The sequence below is a fragment of the Bufo gargarizans genome, chromosome 3 (genome assembly GCF_014858855.1).
Source record: "Bufo gargarizans isolate SCDJY-AF-19 chromosome 3, ASM1485885v1, whole genome shotgun sequence".
NCBI lineage: Eukaryota > Metazoa > Chordata > Amphibia > Anura > Bufonidae > Bufo > Bufo gargarizans.
This window is the reverse complement of record NC_058082.1, coordinates 173,409,849-173,423,630: the sequence shown is the minus strand read 5'-3', so window position 1 is coordinate 173,423,630 and position 13,782 is coordinate 173,409,849. Positions and strand designations below refer to the sequence as shown.

At 51.0% G+C, this 13,782-nt stretch overlaps 1 protein-coding gene across 3 annotated transcripts in view; it reads left to right on the top strand.

Moving 5' to 3' along the window:
• Positions 1 to 13,782, top strand: part of RBM26 (RNA binding motif protein 26) — a 116,289-nt gene that overhangs the window by 59,524 nt on the left and 42,983 nt on the right. For all 3 annotated transcript variants that reach the window (XM_044286177.1, XM_044286178.1, XM_044286176.1), the window contains one exon: positions 9,769 to 9,900. In XM_044286177.1, coding sequence (XP_044142112.1) covers positions 9,769 to 9,900 — 132 coding nt within the window. The remainder of the gene's footprint in view (positions 1 to 9,768; positions 9,901 to 13,782) is intronic.

Genomic DNA, 13,782 nt, shown 5'->3' with positions numbered 1-13,782 from the left:
GGATCCGTAAAAATCATACGGACGTCTGAATGGAGCCTTACCAGGGGGGTGATCCGGGAGTCGATATGGGTGATCACCCCCCTGTCATTGATCACCCCCTGTCATTGATCACCCCCCCCCCCCCCCCTGTAAGGCTCCATTCAGACATTTTTTTGGCCCAAGTTAGCGGAAATTTTTTGTTTGTTTTTGTTTTTTCTTACTAAGTCTCATATTCCACTAACGTGTCAAAAAATAAAATCTCACATGAACTCGCCATACCCCTCACGGAATCCAAATGCGTAAACATTTTTAGACATTTATATTCCAGACTTCTTCTCATGCTTTAGGGCCCCTAAAAAGCCAGGGCAGTATAAATACCCCACATGTGACCCCATTTCGGAAAGAAGACACCCCAAGGTATTCGCTGAGGGGCATATTGAGTCCATGAAAGATTGAAATTTTTGTCCTAAGTTAGCGGAAAGTGAGACTTTGTGAGAAAAAAACAAAAAAAATCAATATCCGCTAACTTATGCAAAAAAAATAAAAATTTCTATGAACTCGGCCATGCCCCTCATTGAATACCTTGGGGTGTCTTCTTTCCAAAGTGGGGTCACATGTGGGGTCTTTATACTGCCCTGGCTTTTTAGGGGCCCGAAAGTGTGAGAAGAAGTCTGGGATCCAAATGTCTAAAAATGCCCTCCTAAAAGGAATTTGGGCACCTTTGCGCATCTAGGCTGCAAAAAAGTGTCACACATGTGGTATCGCCGTACTCGGGAGAAGTTGGGCAATGTGTTTTGGGGTGTCATTTTACATATACCCATGCTGGGTGAGAAAAATATCTTGGTCAAATGCCAACTTTGTATAAAAAAATGGGAAAAGTTGTCTTTTGCCAAGATATTTCTCTCACCCAGCATGGTTATATGTAAAATGACACCCCAAAACACATTCCCCAACTTCTCCTGAGTACGGCGATACCAGATGTGTGACACTTTTTTGCAGCCAAGGTGGGCAAAGGGGCACATATTCCAAAGTGCACCTTTCGGATTTCACAGGCCATTTTTTACAGATTTTGATTGCAAGGTACTTCTTACACATTTGGGCCCCTAAATTGCCAGGGCAGTATAACTACGCCACAAGTGACCCCATTTTGGAAAGAAGACACCCCAAGGTATTCCGTGAGGGGCACGGCGAGTTCCTAGAATTTTTTATTTTTTGTCACAAGTTAGCGGAAAATGATGATTTTTCTTTTTTTCTTTTTTCCTTACAAAGTCTCATATTCCACTAACTTGCGACAAAAAATAAAAAATTCTAGGAACTCGCCGTGCCCCTCACGGAATACCTTGGGGTGTCTTCTTTCCAAAATGGGGTCACTTGTGGCGTAGTTATACTGCCCTGGCAATTTAGGGGCCCAAATGTGTAAGAAGTACCTTGCAATCAAAATGTGTAAAAAAATGGCCTGCGAAATCCGAAAGGTGCACTTTGGAATATGTGCCCCTTTGCCCACCTAGGCTGCAAAAAAGTGTCACACATCTGGTATCGCCGTACTCAGGAGAAGTTGGGGAATGTGTTTTGGGGTGTCATTTTACATATACCCATGCTGGGTGAGAAAAATATCTTGGTCAAATGCCAACTTTGTATAAAAAAATTGGAAAAGTTGTCTTTTTGCCAAGATATTTCTCTCACCCAGCATGGGTATATGTAAAATGACACCCCAAAACACATTCCCCAACTTCTCCTGAGTATGGCGATACCACATGTGTGACACTTTTTTGCAGCCAAGGTGGGCAAAGGGGCACATATTCCAAAGTGCACCTTTCGGATTTCACCGGTCATTTTTTACACATTTTGATTGCAAAGTTCTTCTCACACATTTGGGCCCCTAAATTGCCAGGGCAGTATAACTACGCCACAAGTGACCCCATTTTGGAAAGAAGACACCCCAAGGTATTCCGTGAGGGGCATGGCAAGTTCCTAGAATTTTTTATTTTTTGTCGCAAGTTAGTGGAATATGAGACTTTGTAAGAAAAAAATAAAAAATCATCATCATTTCTCGCCCAATTTCCTTGGGGGACACAGAAGACCTTGGGTATAGCTCATCTCCCTAGGAGGCGTGACACTAAGTGAAAACTGTTAAGCCCCTCCTCCATCAGCTATACCCTCAGCCTGGAGAGAGAGACTGCCAGTTTTTGCTTAGTGTCCAAGGAGGCAAGACACTCCCTGCTACTGCAGGGCTGTTTTCTCCTTGTTTAAATTTTGATTTTTACTTTTTTCTTTTCTTTTTGTTCCAGATCATCAGGGACAACAGAGACGCACTAGACCTCTCTGTTTCTCCCGGGGTTGAGCTGCGCCAGTGCCGGTCACCCGCACTGCTGCCTCCCCCACAGAAGACAAGGTGGATCAGGGCAGCCCAGCTCCCCTACATCCCGCCAGCGCAAGGGTCGCCCGCACGCCAAGTCCCTCTCCCAGCGTCCTGCCACTACGGTGCCAGTAGCTGAAGGGGCGACCCTGCTGGAATGGACCGAGGGTGAAGACGACTATGGTGAGAGAGTGGCTTCTCCAGCCCTTCGTCCCCCACCCCCCACCCTGGTCTCCTGCGTGCCTGACCCCCCATACTTGGACCCTTCGGTCACTGCTGGACCTAGGCTGGCCCCTGGGGTGCTGCGGGGCGACATTCCACTCCCTGCTCCCTCTCCTCCCTTCTGGCCCTCATGGGACATTTTAGCAGCAGAATGCTGCGAATAGGCAACCACATCGCCTCCCTTCACTTATCAGCGTCCCTCCTGGGAACGCTGTGCTCACATCCTCACGGGCACCTGGTCTCAGGGTCCCCCCATCCCCTCACCGATGCGCTGCTCTGGACCGGGGGCCTTTTCCTGACGGCAGTGCTGCTTGGGCGACCGCACCTCCGGCGCTTCTTCCCGGCCTGCTGGGCCGCACTTCCTTCCCGGCCCCCGACTGTTCCGGCCTGCGGGGTGGACTCCCGCGGCCGGCATTTGGCTTGAGCACGATGCTCCAACGATTCCGGCCGGCCGTCGGCGACTTCCGCAAATTTTGGCCCAGGCTTCGGGCCTACTGGGTCGCATTCCGGCGCTCCACCCGGGCCCCTGACTTCCGGTCCGCGGGGTGGGCTTCCGCGGCCGGTTTGTCCAGGCAGTCCGCTCCGGTTTCCTGTGCGGCCCCGGTCAGCCGGGTGCCGCAGAAAATTTAGGCCCCGGCTTCACGGCCTGCTAGGCCGCAAACTTCCGGCCTCTGTTGGAGGGGGCGGGAACTTCTCCGGGCGCGAATTCTTCCCGCCTGGAGGTTCCCCGCCCCCAGGGGATCGCGGCGCCGCCTCCTCCTCCCTTCCAGGTTGGTTGGCTGTTAACCCTTCGGGTACCGGCCTCCGTGCTTCAGTTTGTTTTGCTCGGCTGATGGGCCTATATGGCTGGCGCCCCCCCCCCCCCCCCTCTACTTCTATGCTGGGCACCTGTATGGTGGCACTTCTTCTGCCTCAGTGAGGCTATTTTTTATTTAGAAATGCATAACATGGTTAAGCTAATGGATTTCTTGTGCGCTGCGCAGGACGCTGCAGCCTTATCTCAGTAGCGCCGCCTGTATGCATGCTCCTTCCATGAGCGGCATGGTGTCGCACTCCCCGGCTGGTGCATGTTTCCCTTCTTTGCCCTCTCCGGGATACAGCGCTGGCCAAGTGCATGCGCTCTCCTTTTTTCGGTTGGCAGAGTTCGTCACCCTCCAGCTATGGTAACTGCCATGTGCAGACAACCCCTTCCTAGGCGGGATACTGCACTCTCTCGGGCTGCAGGCTTGCCTGGTGCATGACCCCCCGCTTAGGTGGAATACTGCACTCTCACCGAATACGGTGTTGGCCATGTGCACGAGAACGCTGCACTCATTGGATTCGCTGCAGGCCATGTGCACAGCCCCCTTCCATAGGCGGAATGCTGCACTCATTGGATTCGTTGCCGGTCTTGTGCATGTCCTCCTTCCATAGGTGGACTCTGCACTCTCACCAGATACGGTGTTGGTCTGGTGCACGACCCCCTTCCATAGGGGACCGCTGCATTTTCACTGGATTCACTGCCGGCCATGTGCGTGATTCCTTTCCATAGGCGAAACGCTGCTCTCACTGGATTTGATACCGGCCATGTGCATGACCCCCTTCCATAGGCGGAATGCTGCACTCACTGGATTCGCTGCCGGTCTTGTGCATGACCCCCTTCCATAGGCGGAATGCTGCACTCACTGGATTCGCTGCCGGTCTTGTGCATGACCCCCTTCCATAGGCGGAATGCTGCACTCACTGGATTCGCTGCCGGTCTTGTGCATGACCCCCTTCCATAGGCGGAATGCTGCACTCACTGGATTCGCTGCCGGTCTTGTGCATGACCCCCTTCCATAGGCGGAATGCTGCACTCACTGGATTCGCTGCCGGTCTTGTGCATGACCCCCTTCCAGGGGCGGAATGCTGCACTCACTGGATTCGCTTCCGGTCTTGTGCATGACCCCTTCCTCTAGGCGGAATACTGCACTTCATTGGTTATGGTGCTGGGCAGCCGGCCATGTGCATAACCCCCTTCCATAGGCGGTATGCTGCATTCTCATTGGATTCGCTGCCGGCCTTGGGCATGCCTTCTTCCCTCAAGCGCCATGCATACACCCTCACTGACTGGGGTCGTTCTCTCGCTGATAAGTTGCTGGCCGCGTGCAGGACCCCCTTCCATGGTGGGACGCTTGCAACTCACTAAATCCACTGCCGGCCATATACATGTTCCCCCTTTTGTGGGTGGTGTACGGCACTCTTACTGGATTCGCTGCCGGCCATGGACATGTCTCCTTTCCTCAGGCAACATACACACACTCTCACTGACTGTGTTTGTTCTCTCGCCAGTGTGCTGCTGGCCAGGTGCCTGACCCCCATCCATGGCGGGGTGCTCGCATTCTCCCTGGTTGCAATACTGGCCATGGGCATGGCTCCCCCTTCTGGGTGGCATACTGCACTCTCACCGGATACGTTGCTGGCCTCTAAGATGGGTGGAATGCTTGCACTCCCATTGGATACGGTGCTGGCCTTGTGCGTGACCACCCCTCATTCCATGGGTGGACCTTTTGTACGCTCACAGGACTCACAACTGTCCTTGTATGTGCTGTGCTGGACTTGTACTTGTCCCCATTCATTGGCGAAGTAGTTGTACTCTCACAAAATTCGGTGTTTGGTGGATTATTGCACACTCACTTAATGCTAGGATTACCCTGTGCATGTCCCCTTTTCACTAGGTGGACGTCCTGCTGGATGCGGTGTGGCCATGTGCATGGCCCTCTTCTGGGCGGAATATGGTATGTCTTCCTTCTCTGAAGTAGGTGCTGGTCTTGGGCATCACCCCCTTGTGGGGCGGGCTTTGCACGCTTGCTGCCCGCACTGTTTGCCAAGTACATTGCCCTCTCTTCTGGGCGGACTGCTTGCGCTCCGTCGCATGCCATACTAGTCTTGTGTATGTCCCCCCTTCCGGTTGCACTTTGCACTTCTGTGGGGCTCTGTGGCTGGCCCTCCTTGCTGTATGACTATTTCGCAGTGGGCGGACGCTCTTGGGGGCTGCTACTCTGTGCGTTGTTGGGCCGTGTATGCCTTCTCCTTCCGTAGGTGGGTTGGCTTTCTCACTGCTTATGGGGCTGCTTGTACGTATGCCTCCATTCTTCCTGCGACTTGTCGTTTTTCTCTTGGGATACGGTGATTGCCGCCGGCCTGGCACTCTTCTCTGAGGAGATCTTTCTGTTCACCTGGCCTGGACGGGCTCTATTGTTCTCTACTGCAGCGAGCTGGGTGGTATCCATTCTCTGTTCGGAGGGTATATTTGGTGTTTCCGTTGTGACGGTATCCACCATATTCGTTGGCCCTTCCGCCTGGGGAGTGTTTGTGGTTCCTGGATGCGTACCCATTAGTTACCCTGTGGCATTGCTTCCCAGCGCAAGCGGTCACATGGTCGAGAGTGCTGTCTCCAGCGTCCCTCGCAGTCTACGTTGGCTCTGGCCGGATTACGGTTCCCTCGCCTGTTGCCATTCCTCCTCTTGGATGCGTTTTGGTTTGAGTCCTTCCTGTTGGCACCCTCCGTGCTTCAGTTTGTTTTGCTACCAGGTTCTAGCCGCTCTTTTCGAGCAGGTCGCCCAACTTCTCTTGGTTGCTCGATTACCGAGGTCTCAGGGACCTCCACTTTCGATTCGTTAGGGTATTCGCCTTCTGCGAATTGGTGAGCCGGACATCTCGGAGTAGCGGAGTTCTGCTTTTGAGCGGTCCTGTGGCTTCCCTGTTGCCCACTCCTCCTTGCGGTTGGAGGGTGTCATCCGTCTTCTCGGCTATTTTTCTCTCGACGGCTCTGTTTTGGCTTCTCCTGGGTCAGTTTTACTCCGATGTGGCTTCTGCCCCGGCCAGGCTTCAGGGGCTGTTCCTTCACTGCCCTCCCCCCTGGGGAGACCATGGTTGTTCATATGGATGGTCCCGGTGTTCCTTATGACCTCGTACTGTCTCCATTGTTCACACTGGCTGTACTAGCTGTGTGCCTATTACCGGGTTTGCCGCATTCTGTCCTCCCGCTGGGTGCAGATTACTTTTACCATTCTGGGCGCTGGTCCTGCTTGGACTTTACCTTCTCGGTAACCTGGCGTGCCTACTTTCTTCTGTCAAGATTACCCTTCAAGCCCCCACTTCGGGTCTGTAGAACACCTTACTGTGGTGGCTACAACGACGAGGACTTAGCCTGACTTGTCCTGGAGTCTGTTGGAAACTGGCCGGGTCCCGTTCGGTTCCTTCCGTTTGTCCATCTGCTCCCCCACTCCGCGTGGATTCGGGACGGCGTTGCTCGGGGGCCGACGGGACCGGTTTTCCCAACCTTTTTGCCGTGTCACTGATTTGCGCTTACTCGCATTGGATTTCCTCCCGTCTGCCCAGACGAGTCCAGCGAGCACACTAGTGTTCGCTCCCGGCCGTGCTTCGTCCAGGTTCTGTTGTCTGACTTAGGGTCTTCCCTGGGGTTCTTTAGGAAGCTGGGCATTCACCCAATTCTGCCTTTCTCTTCCCGTGATTCGGTCTTCTCCAGTCTGGCCTGGACCTGCGACTGGGACTCTGTTACTTGAAGTGTCTGCAGTTTTTTGCTTGGACATCTCCGACTCTTGTCGACGCTCGGTCTCTTGTTTCCAGGAGGTCCGCGCCAAGGTTCACGGCTCCTGGGTGCTTTCCTCCGCTTAACCACATGGCTATTGCTGTGGTTACTGCTCAAGGGCAGGGCTCTGTTTTTTTTTTTTGGTGTCACCGTTCATTTCACCAGAGCGGTTGGTGCCTCCGGGGCCGGAGACATTGGGCTTCGGCCATGTCATTGTGCAGGGTGGCCACGGTCTTCCTTGCACTCTTTACCAGGTTTTCCTGGGTGCGTACTCTGGCTTCGGCGGCGGCTGCTGCCTTGGGCCGCCTGGTTTTTGCAGGTGGCATTTCCTTGCTGCCTTCGGGTGCTTCGCCTTGGTGCTGTGGTCCCTCCCCTCTTGGACTGCTTTTGAACGTCCCAAGGTCTTCTGTGTCCCCCAAGGAAATTGGGCGAGAAAACGAGATTTTTGTATAACTTACCAGTAAAATCTCTTTCTCGCTCTTTCCTTGGGGGACACAGCACCCACCCATTCATTGGTTTTTTTCTGCACGGTTTCCGAGTTTTTGTTTACCCGTTGGGTAGTTGGCTTGTTGTTTCCACTTGTTGGACTTTGCCTTTTCTCACTACTTGGACACGCAACTGGCAGTCTCTCTCTCCAGGCTGAGGGTATAGCTGATGGAGGAGGGGCTTAACAGTTTTCACTTAGTGTCACGCCTCCTAGGGAGATGAGCTATACCCAAGGTCTTCTGTGTCCCCCAAGGAAAGAGCGAGAAAGAGATTTTACTGGTAAGTTATACAAAAATCTCGTTTTTCCGCTAACTTGTGACAAAAAATAAAAAGTTCTATGAACTCACTATGCCCATCAGCGAATTCCTTAGGGTGTCTACTTTCCGAAATGGGGTCATTTGTGGGGTAGTTATACTGTTTGGGCATTGTAGAACCTCAGGAAACATGACAGGTGCTCAGAAAGTCAGAGCTGCTTCAAAAAGCGGAAATTCACATTTTTGTACCATAGTTTGTAAACGCTATAACTTCTACCCAAACCATTTTTTTTTTTTTGCCCAAACATTTTTTCTTTTTATCAAAGACATGTAGAACTATAAATTTAGCGAAAAATTTATATATGGATGTCGTTTTTTTTGCAAAATTTTACAGCTGAAAGTGAAAAATGTCATTTTTTTGCAAAAAAATCGTTACATTTCGATTAATAACAAAAAAAAGTTAAAATGTCAGCAGCAATAAAATACCACCAAATGAAAGCTCTATTAGTGAGAAGAAAAGGAGGTAAAATTCATTTGGGTGGTAAGTTGCATGACCGAGCAATAAACGGTGAAAGTAGTGTAGTGCCGAAGTGTAAAAAGTGCTCTGGTCATTAAGGGGGTTTCAGCTAGCGGGGCTGAAGTGGTTAAAGGGAACCTGTCGCCTCCAAAAGTGATATAAAACTGCCAGCATTACCTTATAGCAGCCCCCAGTCTGTAATTGATCCTGTGTGAGCCAGAAATTCGTCAATCCATACATTTTTTTTTAATTCTCCCTGAGCGCTTTGTCTGCAGTGAGCTTTAAGTCAAGGGGGCAGCAGCCTCCTTGCTTCAAGTCAAGCAATGCCCAAGTCTTACCCGTCCCCCCCTGACTATGACTTACGTATTTACCATTTCTTGGGATCGTGCCAGTCTGGCGCGTTTGCGGTGTGCAGCTTGTGACTGCACGATTCCGTCTCGGGCTCCCGCAGTCAGCCGGGCATAAATTTGTAACTGCGCATGCGCCGACCGCCTCGATTCTGCGCTAGCGCGCTTGCAATCAGCGAGGGCGCTTGCACCGGGGAGTTGTATTCACAGTGCGAGCCGGCTGGCGCATGCGCAGTTACAAAATTTTGCCCGAGATGGGATCGTGCAGTCACAAGTGGCGCACAACACAGGCGCCAGACTGGCATGATTCCAAGGAATGGTAAATATGTAAATCATAGTCAGGAGGGGACAGGTAAGAGGCGGGCATTGCTTGACTTCAAGTTCACTGCAAACGGAGCGCTCAGGGAGAATAAAAAAGCGTTTTTCACAAGTATGGATTGACGAATTTCTGGCTCACGCACATGATCAGTAACAGACTGGGGGCTGCTATAAGGTAATGCTGGCAGTGTTATATCACTTTTGGAGGTGACCGGTTCCCTTTAAAATTTACCTTTAAAGTTACTCTTTAAAATTGCAAATACCAGTCAGCAGGCTGAATATGCCGGCGTCTTGCAGCCTATTACCTTGTATTGGTGGTAAGCTGTGAGGTTACATGGATGTAAGTAAGTTTACTTTCCAACTAGTGTTTTGGATTTCCGTTTGTGAGATCCGTTCAGGGCTCTCACAAGTGGTCCAAAATGGATCAGTTTTGCCCTAATGCATTCTGAATGGAAAAGGATCTGCTCAAAATCCATTGATTTTGCAGAGCAGGAATTTGTGTGCTGAATCGGGGCCTGGAAGTGGAGAGCAGTGAGAATGGTAAACTGAGCGACCGCAGCGGGGATCAGTGCTCTTCATGGCTCCGATTCTGCTCTCTGGTTCGTTTGCCTAGCATGAGATATCTTGCGATTTATTACCAATAGAATAAATAGTTTATCTGTTGAACAATGGTTGTGAGACCCAGAGCACATTGAAGTAATATGTCTGCTTTTCAGGTTGGCCAGCTTAATGTTCAGCCTCCAAACTTGCCAGTTGTCAAACAGTCCGTCAAAGAACGCCTAGGACCAGTTCCTTCCAATAACACGGAGCCAGCTGAGGCACAGAGTGCTAATACAGAAACTGTACAGGTATTTTGTACATATGTTTATATATTACTGTTGTCAACATGCTAAATGTGCTTTCATTTGTTTAATTATTGTGGGCATTCAGTGAAGACTGGTGTTCTGTGTCCCAGTATTCGTGAAATGTCATGTCAATGGGAACAAATGCCAGATCCGGCATTCCGGCAAGTGTTCCGGAATTTTGGACGGAGATAAAACCGCATCATGCTGCGGTATTATCTCCGTCCTTAAAAGTAAAAAAGACTGAACTGAAGACATCCAGATGCATCCTGAACGGATTGCTCTCTATTCAGAATGCATGGGGATAAAACGGATCAGTTATTTTCCGGTATTGAGCCCCTAGGACGGAACTCAATGCCGGAAAAGAATAACACTAGTGTGAAAGTACTCTAAGGCTACTTTCACGCTGGCGTTTTGTTTTCTGTTTGAGATCCGTTCAGGTATCTCGCTAGCGGTCCAAAACGGATCAGTTTTGCCCTTAATGCATTCTGAATGGATAAGGATCCGCTCAGAATGCATCAGTTTGGCTCCGTTCCGCCTCCATTCCGCTTTGGCGTCTGACGCACATATCCGTCCTGACGCACAATGTAAGTCAATCGGGACGGATCCGTTTTCTCGCCCATTTTCCTTGGGGGACACAGACCTTGGGTATAGCTCAGCTCCCTAGGAGGCGTGACACTAAGTAAAACTGTTAAGCCCCTCCTCCAGCTATACCCTCAGCCTGGAGATAGAGGCTACCAGTTTTAGCTTAGTGTCCAAGGAGGCAAGACACTCCCTGCTACTGCAGGGCTGTTTTCTCCTTGTTATTTTTACTTTTTCTCCTAATGTTGCTGTTGGCAGACGCACCGTGGCCACTGCCCTCCAGGGAAGACCTTCTCTCTCAGGGACCGATCTTCCACGAGCATTTAGGCTCGCTACGTTTGACGGCGTGGCTATTGAGACCGCCGTCTTAACGCGACGGGGTTTCTCCGCGGACGTAGTCCGCACCATGATCCGGGCTCGTAAGCCCGTATCCTCTAGGATCTACTATCGGGTTTGGAGGTCCTATCTGGGGTTCTGTGAGTCCCGGAGCATCCCACCTCTCCGGTTTTCTCTTCCCACAATCCTGTCCTTCCTCCAGTCGGGTCTGGACCTGGGGCTGTGCCTCAGTTCTCTGAAGGGTCAGATTCGGCGCTGTCTATTCTTCTCCAGCGTCCCCTGGCCCCTCTAGGGCCAATTAAGACCTTTTTACAAGGGGTGGCTCACTCTGTTCCGCCGTACCGCCCTCCAGTTCCTTCCTGGGACCTGAATGTGGTGCTCTCGTCGCTCCAATCAGCCCCCTTCGAGCCTTTACGGGAGGTCTCCCTTCGCCTTCTGTCCTGCAAGGTCATCTTTCTTGTGGCCGTCACGTCTCTCCGACGGGTGTCGGAGTTAGCGGCTCTTTCTTGCTCCGAACCTTTCCTGATCTTCCACCAGGATAAGGTTGTGCTTCGGCCTGTCCCGACTTTCCTGCCAAAGGTGGTCTCCGCCTTTCACATCAATGAGGACATCGTCCTTCCGTCGCTCTGTCCCTCTCCTTCCCACCCCAGAGAACGGGAACTGCACCGTCTGGATGTGGTCAGGGCGTTGAGGATTTACTTGGAGGTCACCGGGTCCTTTCGGCGCACGGACTCCCTGTTTGTGGTTCCGGAGGGTTCGCGCAAAGGGTTGGCGGTCTCCAAGGTGGCTATTGCCCGTTTCATTAAACTGGCGGTGTCTGAGGCTTATCGAGCCAAGGGCAGACCTCCGCCTTTCGGCGTCACTGCTCATTCCACCAGAGCAGTCGGAGCTTCCTGGGCGCAGAGGCATCGGGCCTCGGCTGAACAGTTGTGCAAAGCAGCCACTTGGTCCTCTCTGCACACTTTCACTAAGTTCTATAGGGTGCATACGCATGCATCAGCGGATGCTGCTTTGGGCCGCCTGGTTTTGCAGGCAGCGGTTTCCTGATGCTCTGGTGGTGTTCCGCCTTGGGTTTGTGGTCCCTCCCTTCTTGGACTGCTCTTGAACGTCCCAAGGTCTGTGTCCCCCAAGGAAAATGGGCGAGAAAAGGAGATTTTTGTATAACTTACCAGTTAAATCTCTTTCTCGCTCTTCCTTGGGGGACACAGCACCCACCCTTCTGTGTTTGGTTACAGGGTTATGGTCTGGCGCCCCGTTGGGTTGCTGGCTGGTTGTTTCCGTTATTGGTTGTTATCCTTTCACTACTTGGACACGCAACTGGTAGCCTCTATCTCCAGGCTGAGGGTATAGCTGGAGGAGGGGCTTAACAGTTTTACTTAGTGTCACGCCTCCTAGGGAGCTGAGCTATACCCAAGGTCTGTGTCCCCCAAGGAAGAGCGAGAAAGAGATTTAACTGGTAAGTTATACAAAAATCTCCTTTTTTTTACTGACACAATATGGTGCAATAGAAAACTGATCGGCCCCCCATTGACTTTAAGTGGTGTTCAAGACGGATCGGTTTTGGCTATATTAAAGATAATGCAAACGGATCCGTTCTGAACGGATGCATGCGGTTGTGTTATCTGAACGGATGCGTTTGTGCAGATCCATGACAGATCCACACCAAACGTGAGTGTGAAAGTAGCCTTAGTCTGACAACTTTTGTTCTTTGTAAACCCATGTTGGTTATCACTTATAATATTATTTACGGTCACATACTCCTGTATATAGTCCCTTAAGAGTCCTTCAGACATTTTTCCCACTAACTGGTCTACAATTACCTGTGGAGGACCTAGATCCTTTTTAGAATATGGACACCACTAGGGATGAGCGAACTCGAACTGTATAGTTCGGGTTCGTACCGAATTTTGGGGTGTCCGTGACACGGACCCGAACCCGGACATTTTCGTAAAAGTCCGGGTTCGGGTTCGGTGTTCGTCGCTTTCTTCGCGCTTTTGTGACGCTTTCTTGGCGCTTTTTGAAAGGCTGCAAAGCAGCCAATCAACAAGCGTCATACTACTTGCCCCAAGAGGCCATCACAGCCATGCCTACTATTGGCATGGCTGTGATTGGCCAGAGCACCATGTGACCCAGCCTCTATTTAAGCTGGAGTCACATAGCGCCGCCCGTCACTCTGCTCTGATTAGCGTAGGGAGAGGTTGCGGCTGCGACAGTAGGGCGAGATTAGGCAGATTAACTCCTCCAAAGGACTTGATTAACTGATCGATCTGCAGCTGTGGATCATTGAGCTGCTGATCCTCAATTGCTCACTGTTTTTAGGCTGCACAGACCGTTTGTCAGTCTCATTTTTCTGGGGTGATCGGCGGCCATTTTGTGTCTTGTGGTGCGCCAGCACAAGCTGCGACCAAGTGCATTTAACCCTCAATGGTGTGGTTGTTTTTTGGCTAAAGCCTACATCAGGGTGAAGCTGTGACACCAAGTGCATTTAACCAGCAATAGTCTGTTCATTTTTTGGCCATATACAAAATCAGGGGCAAGCTGCGCCTGTCACCAAGTGCATTTAACCCTCAATGGTGTGGTTGTTTTTTGGCTAAAGCCTACATCAGGGTGAAGCTGTCACACCAAGTGCATTTAACCAGCAATAGTCTGTTCATTTTTTGGCCATATACAAAATCAGGGGCAAGCTGCGCCTGTCACCAAGTGCATTTAACCCTCAATGGTGTGGTTGTTTTTTGGCTAAAGCCTACATCAGGGTGAAGCTGTCACACCAAGTGCATTTAACCAGCAATAGTCTGTTCATTTTTTGGCCATATACAAAATCAGGGGCAAGCTGCGCCTGTCACCAAGTGCATTTAACCCTCAATGGTGTGGTTGTTTTTTGGCTAAAGCCTACATCAGGGTGAAGCTGTCACACCAAGTGCATTTAACCAGCAATAGTCTGTTCATTTTTTGGCCATATCCCAGTCTAAT